Source organism: Tenrec ecaudatus, chromosome 2 (genome assembly GCF_050624435.1).
Source record: "Tenrec ecaudatus isolate mTenEca1 chromosome 2, mTenEca1.hap1, whole genome shotgun sequence".
In the NCBI taxonomy this organism is placed as follows: domain Eukaryota; kingdom Metazoa; phylum Chordata; class Mammalia; order Afrosoricida; family Tenrecidae; genus Tenrec; species Tenrec ecaudatus.
In genome coordinates this window covers 115,491,120-115,508,791 of record NC_134531.1, presented here as the reverse complement: position 1 = coordinate 115,508,791, position 17,672 = coordinate 115,491,120, and the positions used below count along the sequence as shown (strand labels likewise).

Below are 17,672 nucleotides of genomic sequence, written 5' to 3'. Positions count from 1 at the left end.
GTCCGATACCAATCTACAAAGTCCTCCTCAATCTCACAAAACACATGCAATCATGTCAGCTGCAGGAGGAAAGCTGAATCAGTGAGTGTGTAAGCATCTCAGTGCTGGCAGGGTCTCCACACAGCTGCTCCAGCACCCAGGGCTGCATCGGGGTAGGTCCATGCAGCTTCTCCTTGGGGATGTCTTATAGGAAAGTTAGTGTTGCCAGCTGAAGTAGGGAACTGGCTAAGGCAGCTGCACCCTTGTCTGACCATTAGAAAACAAGAGACCCGAGAACTAGAAAGGCAAGGCTCAGTGAGCCATTAATCTCTCCACCCTTCAATTAACCCCACATGCTTATTGGGCAAGTTAGCACAAAAAACCTTACCTATCTCACTATTTATCAATAGTAACAAAAGCTTGCCATACAAAGAAAAGTTAACTGTGTTATCACATTCACTGAAAGAATGGTTATAATCAGATTCTAAAACATAACTAACACTGTATTTAATAAATGCATTTCTCCTGTTTTGTTAAATAAGTATAAAAAGAAAAATGTTTTATTTTTTTAATTTAAGTAGTTTTATTGGCATGTACTTCATATATCATACATTTTAATCATTCAATCACATTAAGATTTATGCAAGCATTACCACAATCAATTTAAGAACAATTTCTTCTCATGTTCAATATAGTTAGCTCATTTCCCCCAATCTCCTCTGCCATGTCCCTAACAGCATCTAAGTGAAGTGTCACCTAAATCCACCAGGAAGAAGCACATCCGTTTGTGGGATCCAAGGATTGTTAAGGAAGGAATGATATTAGAGCTTAAATCATGAAGACGCCGTTTGCATAAGGATATGGATAACCGTGGAAGTCCAAAACCCATTTGTAGGCTCTTCACATAGACTAGGCCTGCGGCGACTCTCCTCTCATCATAGTTCAGGGCTGTGAATAGCCTTGCTGTCAGACAGAGAATACTGTATAAAGTCGATTATAGAAAATGGAACACCTTATCATTTGGTCTCCCTTTTAACCCACTTCAAAGTTTAGTTTGCAATATTTTCTGCTTTCTTTTTGCTTGAGGTTTTCTGTCCTGTCATTGTTGGATTTTGTTACTTTACTTGCTTCCTGTTTGTGTTTCAAATGATTTTCTGTATATGAAATCCAGGATAGATAAATCCATAAAGAGTAAGTAACTGGAAAAAGGCTTTCTTTTGAAAAATGTGTACATATATTGTTGATGCTGTCATGTCAGCTCTGACTCATAGCAACTTAAACAGAGAGTGAAACATTGCCCAGTCTTGTACCACCTTCACGATCCTTGTGGCATTGCCACTGTGTCCATCCACCTTAAAGAAGGGCTTCCTCTTTTCTGCTGACCCTCTGCTTTACCAAACATGCTGTTTTTGTTCAGGGACTGTAGCTCCTAGTAATCTGTTCAAAGTATATGCTTCTATGGAGCACCCTGGCTATACTTCTTTCCAAGACAGAATTGTTGGTTCTCCAGGAAGCCCACAGGCTATTGAACATTCTTTGCTAATGTCACAATTCAAATGGATCAAATCTTCTTTGGTTTCCCTTATTAACTGTCAAATTTTTACATGCATATGAAGTAACTGAAAAAAAAATTTCATATTAGGTACACCTTAATCCCCCAAGTGACATTTTTGCTTTCCAGCCCTTTAACGAGATCTTTAGCAGCAGATCTTCCCAATGCAATACACACTTCATTTTCCTGAGTAGAGGCTGCTTCCATAAATGCTGACTGTGGATCCAAGTCAAATAAAATCCTTGACAACTTCAACAGTTTTCTCCATTTAACATGGGTTACTTATTGGACTAGTTGTGAGTTTTGTTTTCTTTACATTGTGGTATAATCTATACTGAGATTTTAGCCTGATCTTCATCAGTAAGTGCTTTAAGCAACAAAGGTGTATCTGCATACTGCAGATTGTTAGTCTTCCTCCAATCCTGATGCTGTTTTGCTTCATATAATACAGCCCAGCATACAGAATGGATAACTATCATGAAAGCATACAAACCTGACAACATTTTTCTCAGTTTTTAAGCTACACACTATGTTTGTTGGTGTTGTTAGGTGCCATCAAGTTGGCTCCGACCCAATTGAAAATGCCATACCTTAGGTCAGGTATACCTTAGTCCTCAAAATAACATCCTTACTTTACAATTTTCTGACGAGGTCTGGTACAGCAGATTTACCCAATGCAATGCATCATTTGCTCTAAGTGCTGTTTCCATGAGCATTGACTGTGGATCCAAACAAGGCAAAACCCTTGACAATTTCAACCTTTTCTCTATCATGATGTTATCTATTAGTCCAGTTATGAGGAGTTTGATCTTTTCAAGAAGACTAAAATGCAATATACTCTTGTTCTATTCAAATAACAGCCTCTTGGTCGATTTACAGGTTCTTCAAGAGCACAATTAAGTGTTCTATAATTCCCATTCTTTACCATGTTATCCAGAGGTTGTTATGCTCCATCAAGTTGAATGTATTTTAATAGTCAGTAAGACAGGTAAACTTTTCCTGGTGTTTTCTGCTTTCAGCCAAGATCCATCTGTACTGACCTCAATACAAGGAAGTAATAGAAATGTGGTGGCAACATCAATTATTTCACTACTTATCATGATGCTACTTATTGACGAGTTGTGAAGATTTTTTTATGTTGAAGTGTAGTCCACACTGAAGGCTGTAGACTTTGATCTTCTTCAGTAAGTGTTTCAAGTCTTCTTTGTTTGCAGCAAGTAAATTTGTGTCATTTGCCTATTTCAGTTTGGTAATGAGTCTTCCTCAACTCCAGACATACACACACACACATACATATAGTTTCAAGAAGGTAACTGGATTTTTTATAGGCTGGTCTAGGAATAACACTATTGCATAACAGCTTCTGTGAAAATGTATTTCCACATTATAAACAACTAATATTTATTATTTAATTTGTTATTATTATTATTTTAATCATTTTAGCTTACAGATGTAATAATTCAATTACTGCCACCTTAGATCAAAACATTTTCAAACACCTTAGATCAAAACATTTTCATTCTTCTTGAACTATTTGATATTAGCTTCTTTTTATCCCCTTCCTCTCTAACCCCACCCCCAGAGCCCTTGTTGTTATAGATGTTATAAATTTTTTAAACATCATCCATCTTACACTGTCCAATATATCCATTCACCTACAATTCTGTTATTCCTGCCCCTCGAGTGGGATTAGACAGTCATCACAGCACTCAGTTCCCCACCCCACCATGCTCTATTCCCGTACCCTCAGGGAATTATTACTGTTACTGTTTCTGAAGGGGATCTATCTGAGTTTTTATAGTTTTTATGAGACAATCTTAGTTATACACATAGGCATAGTCATGTCCAACTAAGTTAATTAGGTAAGACAAGAACCATAATAGTGAGGGGAGGAAGTATTAAAGAACTAGAAGATAGTTGTGTGTTTCATTAGTGCTATAGTCCATCCTGGCCTAAACATCCCTTCCATTGCCCTTCTATGAGGAACTGACCAATTATAAAAATATCTAATAGTTATTTTTAGGTCCCATTGATTCTACTTCAACTCACAGAGACCCTATAATGACAAAGGGCAACCAACATCCACTAGGGTTTCCTGGGCGATAATCTTTTCAGGAGCAGACTGCCAGGTCTCTGCTCCTACAGACCAGTTGATGGGTTGAAGCCACCACCCTTTTGGTTAACAGTGGATTATTTAACAATTATACAACCAGGCCTCCGTAACTGCGAGGTATTAAAAAGGGCCCAGGTTAGTTAGCTAAACTGCGACAGAAATTTCACCATGTGACAATAAGTTTGCCTACTTATTTGTTATTTTGTCTCATGTCAATAAAATGTAGACTCTCTGAGGGAAGAAACCTTGTCTTTTTCCCCCACATGCTTCTTTTATTCACGGCTGCCTGATCTGTATGACTGTGCCCACACTTAGAACAACAGGCATTCCATCCATCACGGAATCAATTAATGAATCAAGTACTTTAAGTAGGAAAGTCCTGTCCAATGAATGACATTGCTACCAAGGCACAATTTGTGGACAAGGGGCTCCTTTAAATGACCATAGCCAAAACATTTCACAGCACGGTATCTAGGAAAGATGTCATTTCACATATATCAAGTACATGTACAGTAAAATAAAGTACTCCTATATTTTAAATAGGTCCTGAGTTTTTAAACTATAGAAATTAAACATTTTGAATCTTCTTAACCAAAAAGAATTTTTTAAATAACTCATGCATACTGGTAGTTTTAAATCCTTCATAGTACTTAATATTTATAAAAATAGGTAATTTAAAAATAATCTAAAGCACATGAATTTATATATGTGATTCATTTTCCTGGAGAAACTGACTCCAATTTTGATAAAATAGTATTATGTTTACCTTTCCGCAGCCGTAGACTCATCAGAAAACTCAGTATCTGCTGAACTTTTCCTGCTATTATTTGATCTCCAAGATGAAGCCAAAGGAAGTTCTTCTGAAGACATAGGTCTTGGTCTTTGGCCAATCCCAGACGGTTGTTGTAAGCCTGCTGACTGCTCTTCAGTGCTTAAGACAGCAATAATTGTCCTTATTGTGGCTTCGTCCACTTGAGACCAAGGTTTAGATGGGGCTCTCATTCGACGTAAGAATAAGCTATGCCACTTTTGTCTAAGCTGTAGCAGTAAGCTGGCTGCCTATAACAAATAGTTCACATATATTACAAACAAATGTGTTCCACACACGCAAGACACCTATTTGTTCATCAGTTAAGGTCTGCAACTATTTCCAAAGAACATATTATATTAATTCCATTTTTTTCTTAACGAATGAAATAAAGTTATGTACCACATATTAGCCATTAACGACACAGAACCAAGTTGAACAGTTCAACGAGAGATGCAGGGATGAAGGCTAGAAAAGTGTTCGCAGAGTAAATAAAGGAACCACATTTAGTGCTTCTCATACTATATTTGTGTGCCTATAGACTATCCAAATGATGGCGTCCAGAGGCAGCTACATCATAGATCCAGAGCTCAAGAGAAGGACCCATGTGGGCGACAGATGCAGAGAGCAAGGTTCCCTAGAGTGAGACGAGCAACGCACAGAGCACTAGGAACGCATGAGGTCGAAGGCACAAAAGTACATACAGAAGAGTTACTAAAAGCACTTAAAAAGAAATAGCCAAAAAGAAAATTGAAGAATCAAGAAAGGGTGATATCATATTTGGAGCAAAGGTGAAGAGAAAATGGGAAAAGAGAGTTTCAAGGAAGCCAATATTGTCAGAAACTAAAGTGAGGTCAGATTTATCAAAAACAACAGACTGGCTTGGAGAACATGGAGGATGCTGACACAGGTACAGTCAGTTTCGGCGAAGTCAACTGTCAACAGGGAAAAAGATGGTTGAAGTGATGATAAATAAGTGAAAGGTAAAAAAAGAAAGCATTAATGACTGGCAGCTTGGCTATTTAAAAAAGAAATGAAATGGACATGGAATAATCTTTAAAAGCAGAGAGAGAACCAAAAGAAAGTCTTGTCAAAGAAATTTTTAATTTAAAAAGAAACACTCATCAACTGAATTTAGAGGTATATGAAAAGTCAAAACAGAATGAACTTATTTCTCTAAGAAAGTTATACAAGGGAGTTCTTCTGTAACCAATATTCAATATTTTCTTCTGTACACAAAAACACTAAAGTATTACAATGCTTAAATATTGAACAAAATACAAGTTTTCAAGTCTTTTATTGAACAAACTCCAATACAGCAGAGAATGAATGAGGACCCTATGAAAATTAAATATCAAGCTTTACTCTTTCAATACTACGGGCATAATGTCTAATATAATTTTTAATAATATCGTATATCAATTCACATTTGCTAACTAAAATAAAGTCATTTAACTACTAAAAAGCAACGTACCTCTGGATCCAGTTTAAAATTGAGCCACTCATCCAGTTTCAAAGTTGCTAAATTAGCAGTAGTTCTATCTTCCATTTCACTATCACTACTATCATTAGGAACACCATCTGCTGTTCAAACATATTAAAAGAAAAAATCTCACTCTTACTATCTTCTATCACAACGAAAAAGTAAATAGAATAGATACTTTTAACACAAAATCCTTCTGATTTACTACCAACTTACACGAGGCGTTCTCCAAACTAAACAAATCACAAATTAAATATCATTATTTAAAGGGGAAAATTGAAAGACATTATAAAACTATATTCTCTAAACAACTTGGCAACAAAGCAAAATAAAAAAGACAAAATACTTAAAATTAAAGTGCAATCTTTTAATAACTGTAAATAAGAAAATGAAAAGTACAATTAAAGAGATGAAAATACTATATATTCAGAACTATTGAATATGGTAAAAGTAATATTTAAATTTATAGTTTTAAAATTAAAAAGAAAAAACTACATATTAGTATAAATCTTAGAATACCAGAGGACTCAATGAAACAATTATATTTTAAAAATAGATAAACTACACAAGAAAAGATGCTAATAATAGTAGTTAAAACCATAACTCAGGTTTTGGTAAAGATTAAAATTTTTAAATTACACAGCTCTAATAAAGGAGGAAGAAAGCATAATATCAGAAGAGTGAATAAAAATATAAAGGACAATATTCCTACTCAGAGCAGCCAATGAACTGAAAGGACCACAGGGCCAGCCCCACCACGAGATCCGAAGGTCCCTCACAGACGCATAATGCTACGGGGGACAACACTAGAGACACAATGCGGGAATGGTGCCCTATCTCACCCCAACACAGTGGGGGGAAAAACACTAAGGGTGTCCAATAAAACAGCAAGGGGAGCAAAGCAATGAAGTCCCCGGGGGATACTAAAAATAGACTGTGGAGCCAGGAATGGCACCCATCAGACTTGACTGGAAAATACTCCTTGAGGTAAATAAACAGACCTGGAACTATTGATAGGCTTGACTCTTTTTATTGCTGTTGATTTGTTTTCTTTGGTTGCTTTCCTTTGCTCTGTCTTGATCTTGTGCTTACTATTGTCTCTGCAAATCTACTTAGATAGGATAGGCGGGATAAACAATCCAGAGGAGTAAACAACGGGACCAATAGTTCCAGAGGGGCATGGAGTGGGGTAGGCAGGGGAAAGGAAGTGGGTGTTAACACACTTACGGACAAGGGAAGAACTAGTGATCTAAAATCGATGGCGAGGAGGGCACAGGATGCCTGGTAGGGCTTGATCAAGGGCAATGTAAGTGAGAGGAATTACTGAAACCGAAATGAAGGCCAAACATGATAGTGTGACAAGAGTTAAGTAAAAGGAAATAGAGGAAAGAACTAGGAGGCAAACGGCATTTACAGAGGTCTTAATACAGGCACGTGCATATGTAAATATATTTATATATAATGATAGATCTATGTACATATATTTATAGGTTTAGTATTAAGGTAGCAAATGAACATTGGGACTCTATTCAAGTACTCCCTCAATGCAAGAACACTTTGTTCTAATAACCTGGCATTCCATGATGCTCCCCTTCCCAACACAATCGCTGAAGACAAATGGGTGCATAAGCAAATTTGGTGAAGAAAGCTAATGGTGTCCAGCTATCAAAAAATATAGTACCTGGGGTCTCAAAGGCTTGAAGATAAACAAGCAGCCATCTAACTGAGAAGCAACAAAGTCTGCATGGAAGAAGCACACCAGCTGTTATGATCATTAAGTGTTTATGAGATCAGGTATCAGGCATCAAAGACCAAGAACAAAAAATCATTTATCAATGTGAATGAGGGGAAGGGCAGAGTGGAGACCCAAAGCCCATCTGTAGACAATTAGACATCCCCTTACAGAAGGGTCACAAGGAAGAGACAAGCCAGTCAGGGTGCAGTATAGCACTGTTGAAGCATACAACGTTCTTCTAGATTTTTAATGTTTCCTCCCCCCACTATCATGACCCCAATTCTACATGATAAATCTGGCTAGACTAGAGCATGTACATGGGTACAGATAAGAGCTGGAAACACAGGACTGATATTGAGAGTAACGATACCAGGAGGGTAAGGGGAAAGTGAGGGGGAGGGGGGGAGGGAAGAACTGATCACAATAATCTACATAGAATCTCTACCCAGGGGAATGCACAACAGTAAAGTGAATAAAGGGAGACATCGGTCAGTGTAAGACATGAAAAATAATAATTGATAAGTTATCAAGGGTTCATGAGGGAGGGGAAAAATGAGCTGATACCAAGGCAATAAATGTACAAATGTACTTGACAAAATAGATGGATGTATGGATTGTGGTAAGAGTTATATGAGCCCCCAATAAAATGATTTTTAAAAGAATATAAAATGGATGCAAAATATGTTTTAAGTAGATATGGGTAATTATAAAATAAAAATTTTGAAATCTTACAAAAATTTAATTTAGAAAACTGAAAAAAGGAAAAAACAGAGAAATCCAAACAAAATATTATCTAAAGAAGACTTTGAAGATGTTCTTAAATACTACCAAAGAAATCCAAACCAAGTCTTTCAAACTTTTATGAAATCAAATAAAGACCAGTTCTTCAATGAGACAAATTAGAGCCTAATCCTAAAACTTGCTTTTAAAAAGATATCTTGAATACATATAATTGCACACAGGTATGAAAGTGTAAAGACATACCATGTAAGTCAGACTCACTAATAAACATAAATACAAAAGTTTAAAATAAAATTTTAATAATGTAAAACAAAGGGGTTTATGGAAAAATGTAATTAAAAGATAATGGAATTGCTCCATGGGCTTTTTAATGCCCCTATAAATCCTACTTAGTCTAAGGCAGGGTGGGGAAATACCATCCCACAGGCTGTATAAGGCCCATGAAATTATCAATATCAGCTAACACGACATACCTCACCAAAGAGAAGCAGTTCCAGTAATTATATCAGAGGTGAACTAATTAAATGCTTGACCAAACAAAGCAGGCTAATTTTTTAAATAGATAGTTTTGTATGGTCCATGAATGAGGATATAAATATCCAAATGGCCCTTAGCAGAAAAAACAAAGTTTCCCACTCTAAGGGGATAGACCCCTAGACTAGACTAAAGGATAACTCCCTAGACTAGAGACAAATTCTGATTTTTAAAGTGATCTAGAAAATTCAGAAATTACTCCTGAAACTACAAAACCACAAAATGTCTTCCTTACTTTAATCAAAAAGTACTTGTACTAAGATTAAAAATTAACATCATACACAATGATGCAATTTTGAAATTTAAAGCTTTCACATTTAACAAAGAGACTCACTGCCACATGTCGATGCCGACTCACAGAGACCCTATAAGACAGGGTAGAACTGCCCCAGTGGGTTTTCAAGACTGTACTCTTTACAGAGGTAGCAAGTCTCCCTTTTCTTCCCAGGAGCAGCTGGTGGTTTTGAACTGCCGACTTTGTGGTTAGCAGCCCAACACACAATCACTATGCCACTATGACTCCTAACAAAGCAAAGTGGGCTATCAGTACCATTCTCAGAAGTCTTGAAAAGATATAAAAAATTATAAATTTTGGTAACAAATAAAGTACTACCATCTGAAGGTAATATGACTTAATAAACAGAAAAATCATGGTTTTAAGAATATTAGTTAAGGAACATGGTAAATTAGATATTAATCTCCATAATAATTTTCTATTAAACAAGCTCAGCAGATAAGTGACAAAGATTATCCCTTCATAATTTAAAAACAACCAATCAAAGAAGCTATAAGTCAGACAGTATCGCTATGTAGAGGCGCCCAGGTGGAGCTGTGGTTCTGAGTTGGACTGCAAACTGGAAGGTCAGCAGTTTGCAACCACTAGCTGCTTCAGAGGAGAAACATGGGCTCTTTACTTCTGTAAGGCATTACAGTCTTGGAAACGCAGAGGTTCTCAACTTAAGGATCGCGACCCCTTTGGGGGTCAAACGATCCTTTCACAGGGATAACCTAATACATCCTGCATATCAGATATTTACATTACGATTCATAACAGTAGCAACATTACAGTTATGAAGTAGCAACAAAAATAATTTTATGGTGGGGAGGCCACCACAACATGAGGAAATGTATTAAAAGGTCACAGCATTAGGAAGGTTGAGAACCACTGCTCTACTCTGTCCTATGGGTCACTATGAGTTAGCATCAACTCAATGGCAGTGAGATTTGGGTTTTATGGCTAAGTAGAAAAATACACTGAATTTTTTGAAGCAACTACTAAATCAAAATCCCAAAGCTTTGTTGGCTGATAAAAGGTTTTAACAAGATGAGTACTAAATACTCATCTTTTAGAAAATAAAATTATCAAACATATATTAAAACCAGAAAAAATGACAAAGAATTTTAAGTAAATTCTTTAAGACTTGAAATGAGGATTTATCAATAAATAATAACGTAGTACAAATAAAGACAAGAACACTCAAGCATACAGAAAATTTAGAAAAAGATTCTAAATTTAATATTCAAACCTTCTAAAAGATGATATAAGGCTTGTTTTAGAAAACAAGAAAAAAGCATTTTAGAAAAAAGACATAGTTTTAACCATAACCAACTCAACATGGTTGAAAAAATAAAACATTTAAGAAGAAAATTACAGAAAAAACTTTAAATGAGCCAAATATTTATGAGATCAATAGAGAAAATGAAATTTTTTCTGCTTTGAAAGCATGAGGGAGCTTTAAAAAGTTTGTGGCACAGGAACCCTGGTAGTGTAGTGGTTATGCATTGAGTTGCCAACAGCACAGTCGGCAGATCAAAATCACCAGCAGCTCTACAGGAGAAAGACTGGGCTTTCTACTCCTGTAAAAAGTTGGTAGAAAAAAAAATTAAGAGACCATGGAATTTTTCCAAGAAATCTTTGAACCCCTCTCACAAGTGATATAGGACAACGATTAATCAACTTGAATATATGATAATCAAATCACAAAGTCAAAATATGTACAACCAAAATAGATAAAAAGCTTGCATTGTATGCACTTCCTCTGGTTGCAAGAGTATTCACATCTCTGGTCAATGGTCAGAGAGGATTCATGTGAGGCTTAACCCAAGCAGGGACCCTGTAAATGAATTTGGGGCTTTTAGCATCATCTACAACGGCGGTTCTCAACCTGTGGGCTGTGACCCCTTTGGGGGGTCGAATGACCCTTTCACAGGGGTCACCCAATTCATAATAGTAGAAAAATCATAGTTATGAAGTAGCAATGAAAATAATTTTATGGTTGGGGTGTCACCACAGTATGAGGAACCGTATTAAAGGGTGGAGCGGCATTAGGAAGGTTGAAAACCACTGATCTACAGCCTTTTAAACCGAGTGTTCAGAATTTAAGCTCTAATATCATTTCCCATCTGTGGCCTTGGATTTTATTATTTCCAATCTTTGTAAGACACAGTCTGGTGTGCTTCTTCAGTGCGGGCTTAACTATCACCTCACTTAGATGGATGTTTGTTTTAAAAAGAAGCCTCTGAGATCCCAAATACTATTCTTTCTGACAGCTGGGCACCATCTGCTTTCTTCACCACACTTTGCTATAGCACCCGTTTCCTCAGTGATCTCTTCATACGAATGACTACTTCTGTAAACATTATATAAACCCAAGTGGAAGAGAAAAAGCAAACTTCTTCCCATCAGTTAGATTAATATAAAATGCACAAATAAGTGTTAAAAATCAATCTCAAGAATGACTGTATAACTTGATATTTATTAAAGTTTTAACATAAAAGCAGTCTGCTAGTACATAAAGTTTTTTAATTGCACAATTTGCTTGGTTTATTGGAAAAATTGGTTCCAAATAGTTTATTCTTTAAAATACACAATAAGCAATACATAATACACATACCTCTAAAGGAAGAGGGCTCCTGAAGAGCATTGCTTGGCAACCTAGCTGGTCCACAGAATACCAACACAGTGACAGGTGTCACTGCCGAGCAGCATCTAATATTAGCTATCCTATGGGCTCTGGTCATTTCATCATAAATAAGCCAATCTGTGGGTAGTGCCTGAATTGCTGCAGCTTGACCATTTGCTGGCGGAATCTGTTAGGGAAAAACTTTAGTTAATTATTAGCCCTATCTATCAGCTAAAACGTTCTGATTGGAATCAACTTGATAGCTGTGAATTTGATTTTATCTATCAGCTAAATTATTTTATATATTTTTAAAATACCAAAAGTTCTTTGATAAAAAAGATGTTTATAAGCACCTTAGCAAAAATTAAGGCAAATCACTATTCATACAACATGTAGGAAAGTTCATACTGTTTAAACATATTAGCTCTTCCAACTGTAATATTCAAAAATGTGTTCCCACTATTTAATTTTATACACACACACACACACACACACAAATTCTTAAAGGAGGCAGGTATTTGAAGACAGATCTTCAACTATCTAGAATGGGTTAGTTTAACTCAGGGCCTAAGAGCATCAAAAATGTTTTACCTTTTTATATTGAGGCTGACTGAGAACCGAAGTGGGATGAAAGCGTACTTTTTTCTCCTTTGGCCCTGTCAATACTACATTCTCTCTGTCCACATGGACTAAATTAGGATACATGCCTGCCACCAAGGCAGCTTTCACGACAGCCCAGTTCTCAGAGTTTGTGTTAACATCTCGAATGTCACCACCACCTCGAGCTCTAACAAAACCTACAGAGGAAAAAAAATCACACCAACTTTTTCTACTGTACAAAATCAGCTTTTAAATTTGTGTTTATAAAACATTATAAAACTACTGACATATTTGATGATATTCAAATTATATAGCAATTAAAAGAATCTCCTATGGTAGGTCTAAAACATAATATCAATTTTCTAAGAAAGTTTTGATATTTTTAAAGAAATTCTCACTATTAAGTGTTTCATAACTTTCTATCATAAGTATATTAAAGTCACAGCTGGAATCATAAGTCATTTTTGACAAGTATAACTAATACTTCAGTTATGATAAGACATTAATTCTAACGATACAATCAATTATTTATAGTGTTGTAACTTGAACTTCAAAATTCCTTCATATTTCCCCAAATCAAAGAAAAACTCTAAATCCTTTGGCTAAATTTTTATTTTGCTATGACACTTTGCTAATCTGTGAGTCAAAGTTAAAGTTCTTTCTGACCAGTTCTTCAATGTACTTCACTGCAAAAAGAAATTAAAAACAATTCTAAAGCTTAGTAGAAATAATGGTGTCCTTCTTAACAAAAAAGCAAGAATATTCAAGTGATAACCAATTATATGCCAATTATTTGCTTTAAAAGCATAAAGATCAACATCCATGTCAATCTGATTCTTGTAATTCGTTCCTTCAGACTGCTGTTTTCTTTGTACAGTAAATTTTTAGCCAAGTCCACTTTAAAATTTATTTTTATCTTCCCTTTATCTAATTTAATATATATTTATCCTCTAGTTATTAATTTCCCTCTTCTCCCCTTCTCCCCTAGGTAAACATCAAAGGAAGTTTGCTTCAGCATGAAAACCTTGTCTTATCTTTTTATAATAGTGGTGTCATATAATATCTGTCCTTTTGTGATTAACTTATTTCAATGAGCATAATGTTCCCCAGGATCACCCCTGTTAAGAGGTGTTTTTCAGATTCCTTTCAATTCTGTAACATGGCATAGCATTTCATTGTATATATATATAATAATTTGTCCACTCTTCTAATGATGGGCATTTGCTTCCACCTGTTAGCTATTATGAATACGCACTGCCATCAAGTTGATTCCAACTCACATAGACCCTACAGGGCATGGCAGGGCAGAACTGTCTATCACCTGAAGTGATCTCAGCCAAGAAGTACACTGTTCATGGACAACGGTATCAGTAGGACTCAGGTTCTAGTCACGGTTTTCAACAACAGCTTCTTCAATACCAATTTTTTTTAATGAAAAAAAGTTAAAGTCATATAAAAGACTTTGCAAGACATAAAAGAAATGTGATAAAATAAGATGGCTTTAGTTAACGCTTGAAGTACTGTGAGGTATAAGTAGGCTATTCCAAATGGGTTAGATTGGTTCTTTAGGGTAAATGTTACCTGATGCTCTGAGTTGACCAAGTAACTGAGTTCGCATGCCTATAATTATTTCCATTGTAGCTTGTGAAAGAAAATTCTTTTCACAAAAGGCTCTCTCCCACCCATCACTTCGAGCTTTCTGCCATGCCTATAGAGTAATTATATACGAAGACACATTAACCAATCACATCTTAGTAAGGAAGCAAAGAGTCTGAAATATACTATAAAACCACACAGGCCAATTCTTAACTTAATTATTCTATAAAATCTAAGACTTTTTGACCATGTAAGATTTACTGTTAATTTATATTCACATGCTATGAAATTCATTATAAATTCCCAAATAAAAGTGAGTGTTAAGTAACCCAATGACCAGCTATGTAAAAATATTTACCGCTTAAGATGCTTACAATCTTTTCAATAAAAATGTGGGCAGTTTCCAACTGCACCACTGTAAAACCACTGATAGTTAAGAATCCTGTCTGTTACTCTATAAAATAACTTATTAACCTTCTAATTCAATTAAGAATGAAAAGTGGGATTTCTACAAACTGCCTCTATGATAGATAAATATAAATAAAATTTCTCTTGAGAAAACTAATTCTCTTCTTTAGATTACAACTGAAACGTCAAAGCAGTAATTTATCCTTTCAGCTTTTGAAAGAGCTGGAGAAAAGCAAAGTACAGAGAAGAATTCTATTCAAAATTTCCCTCTAATTATTACAATTCAACTGATCTATTCTAATGAATGTTACCAAATAGACCTAATTAACAAAGATGCATAATTCATTGTTTAATAATGTTCACAAAAGGACTCACTACTCTAAAAAATTATGTATTTATTAGAAAAATTCTATATACTTTTTAAAGTATTTTTTACATACATAAAGTGAAATTGAGAAGAGTGTCAGCCTATATTCAGGAAAATTTAAATAAGATGGCTATCTTTTTAAGAAACAATTCTCAAATCCTCAAGGACTATGAATTTCCCTTCCTTAAGGTCCATTTCCCTTAACTTTAAGTAGTCCTATGTCTTTTTCCTAAATTTTCCCTATTATCTTAAGTGATTTCAAATGATTGTTGGATTTTTCTCTATCAAATTAAGTTCTTAAAACAGTCAAGAGCAAATTCTAAAAAATTGGTAGTAAATTCAAGACAATATTACCCCAAGCCTTATTACATATTCTTTGAATAATACATTTCTTAACTAAAATTTTAGAGCTTTCCTCAAAGGAAAATGTGGTCATGTTAACATATTGGCAGTAGTCACTAAATGTGACTTCATTATGAAATAAAATTATTGGGTACATCTTTTTTTTAATTATATGCTTGTCCATGAAATGAGTTTAATCGTTACCATTTCCAGAAACAAAATGACAGTAATATAGTACCTGGAATGCCCTGAGAAGAGCCATGTGGTCACTGAAAGTCCCTGCAGTGAAACGTTTCCTACAAACCATAGCTGCGCGTTTTTGAGAGGCCTGTGTTGGCAGCACAAATGGGTCTCGGTAGGCTAATGTGCAGGCAATAGTAAGGATAGGGTCCAAACACTTTAAAACAACAGCACACAGGACCATTTTACCAAGATGTGGTTCTACTGGCAAGTCAGCCAAATGATACCCAAGTTCAGTCAAATCTTCCCAGGCATCCATTGCATCTATTGTCTAAATAACAGGAGATAGAAAGGAATGTGATATAGCCAAAACTACATTAGACAAACTTCACACATTTAAAAAGCAAGAGCATGAATAACTGTATTTTGCTATCACAAACTGTAATAAATATATTTTATTTCAAATATATAGACAAATTATAACTACTATAATTACCATCAGAGTATTGTTACTCAAAGTTGATGATCAAAGTGTAATATTTTGTTTTTAATACAAAATTAGTCAAAAAGTATTTTCTCCTTTGGTTTAAAGTTCAAAAACAAAGTTAGGTAAAATTTAACTTTATTTAGCACACTAACCTTAAGCATCTGTACTGCATTTCTTACTATTAAAGCTGGTGGAGGTTCAGGAGCTTTCATAAGGAAATCAGCTATGGGACAATTAATTGGGGCTAAGAGCTTGGTATGCAAACACAGTTCCTGTAAATAAAGCATTAAAGTTAAAGAACACACATTATATGAAGTTTTATTTTTAAAGAAATCACAGGAATTACACTTTCCAAACACTGCCCAGTAGTTTCTGATTAGTCTGAACAGGAGAGGCAAAAATAGGTTTCTAGGAATGACAGGTTCTATTTTCTCCTACATGTCAAACCTTAATACAGACCTTCACCAACCACTGCTGATGTTTCCTCACAGTCATTATCCAAATGACAGTTTTTGAAAGAATACTACTTAGTCACAATATAAGTGATTTTTAAAATTAGCTCTAAAATTAATCCTTTCCCCCTTTTACTGCCGTCTAGAATCTTTGATCTTTTAAAAAAATAATTAATTACCTACTAAGTACCAAGGCATTACACAGCAAGTGAAGGAAAAAAGTAGACAAGCAGGCAAGTGCCTATCCTCACAGTTTTTATATTGTAGTAGTAAACGGAGACTTAAATATAATACAATTGCAGTTTTGATAAATTTGATGAAGGATGTGGTAAACGAACAGAGGTCAAATAAGATTTACTCATCTTCAGACAACAGCAAGAGAGGGACGCCCCTGGAAGTCAAAGACAAGCTTCCCTGATGAAGTGATCCTTAAAACTAAGGCTCCTTTTATTTGTAAGACTGAAAAGATTGAATACAAATTAACTCGAAAAGGAGGCAGTGACTCAAGGGAGAAATGATAGCACATATGAAGGCCGCGAAGGAGAAGCAAATAAAATGTGCTTAAGAAACTAAATACTAGTGTGGGTAGAAAGTGAAGACGAGCAGGAAATAAAGATGGAGATCAGCAGGAATAAGTCATTTAGGGCTCCTACTAGTACTGTTGGATTATTTGAAGAGAAATTTTTACAATGACACATAGATGGGGAGAGAGAGGCCATTTAGGTACTGAATGCAAAAAATATGTTTGACCCAGTATGCCTTTAAAAGTTTAGAAGACAGCAACCAATCCAGCACATTGAAGATGCACATTCATGTACACTAATAGCACCGCCTATAAATTAGTGCGTATGTGAAACTTGAAAATATTCAACGGTGCACTCAGCTCCATATCATCAAAATAGTTTCAGCACCTAAAATCAATTTGGACTTTAAATACAACTACGAATCATTATTGAGAATTCAAATGATAAACACTACGCAGTTGACAAATTCTTAAAATGTTGCATGTAAATTCCAATATATTTGTAAACTGCATTATAATTTAAATACCCTCAAGTAATTCTGAAAAACTTTCAAGGCATGTGAATTGCATTTTTTATAGAAGAAATTTTTCTCTTATATACATAAGTGTTCTTTATAATACTCCTTGAATTATTATAATCAGTTCAATCAACAGGAGTTAAAATTCTTCTATCTACATACACACATACAAAGGCATACACACACAGGCATACACACACACACACACACACACACACACATTCTTTAGTTACCTGCAATGGCATTCTCAATAATTCTGGAGTCTGAAATTCCAACATATTCTGGAATCGGAGTCTACTGAACAGACGGAAACAGATTCCAGGTCGACATCGTCCCGCCCTTAGAAAGAAA

The 17,672-nt window shown here is 35.3% G+C and overlaps 1 protein-coding gene across 3 annotated transcripts in view; it reads right to left on the bottom strand.

The window, feature by feature from the left end:
* Positions 1-17,672, bottom strand: part of YTHDC2 (YTH N6-methyladenosine RNA binding protein C2) — a 72,647-nt gene that overhangs the window by 11,251 nt on the left and 43,724 nt on the right. For 2 of the 3 annotated variants that reach the window (XM_075541399.1, XM_075541400.1), the window contains exons 18-25: positions 17,555-17,660; positions 15,981-16,100; positions 15,400-15,672; positions 14,030-14,156; positions 12,440-12,645; positions 11,840-12,035; positions 5,927-6,036; positions 4,411-4,703 (exon numbers count right to left, since the gene is read on the bottom strand). In XM_075541399.1, coding sequence (XP_075397514.1) covers positions 4,411-4,703; positions 5,927-6,036; positions 11,840-12,035; positions 12,440-12,645; positions 14,030-14,156; positions 15,400-15,672; positions 15,981-16,100; positions 17,555-17,660 — 1,431 coding nt within the window. The remainder of the gene's footprint in view (positions 1-4,410; positions 4,704-5,926; positions 6,037-11,839; positions 12,036-12,439; positions 12,646-14,029; positions 14,157-15,399; positions 15,673-15,980; positions 16,101-17,554; positions 17,661-17,672) is intronic. The other variant, XM_075541401.1, reaches the window with a different exon arrangement.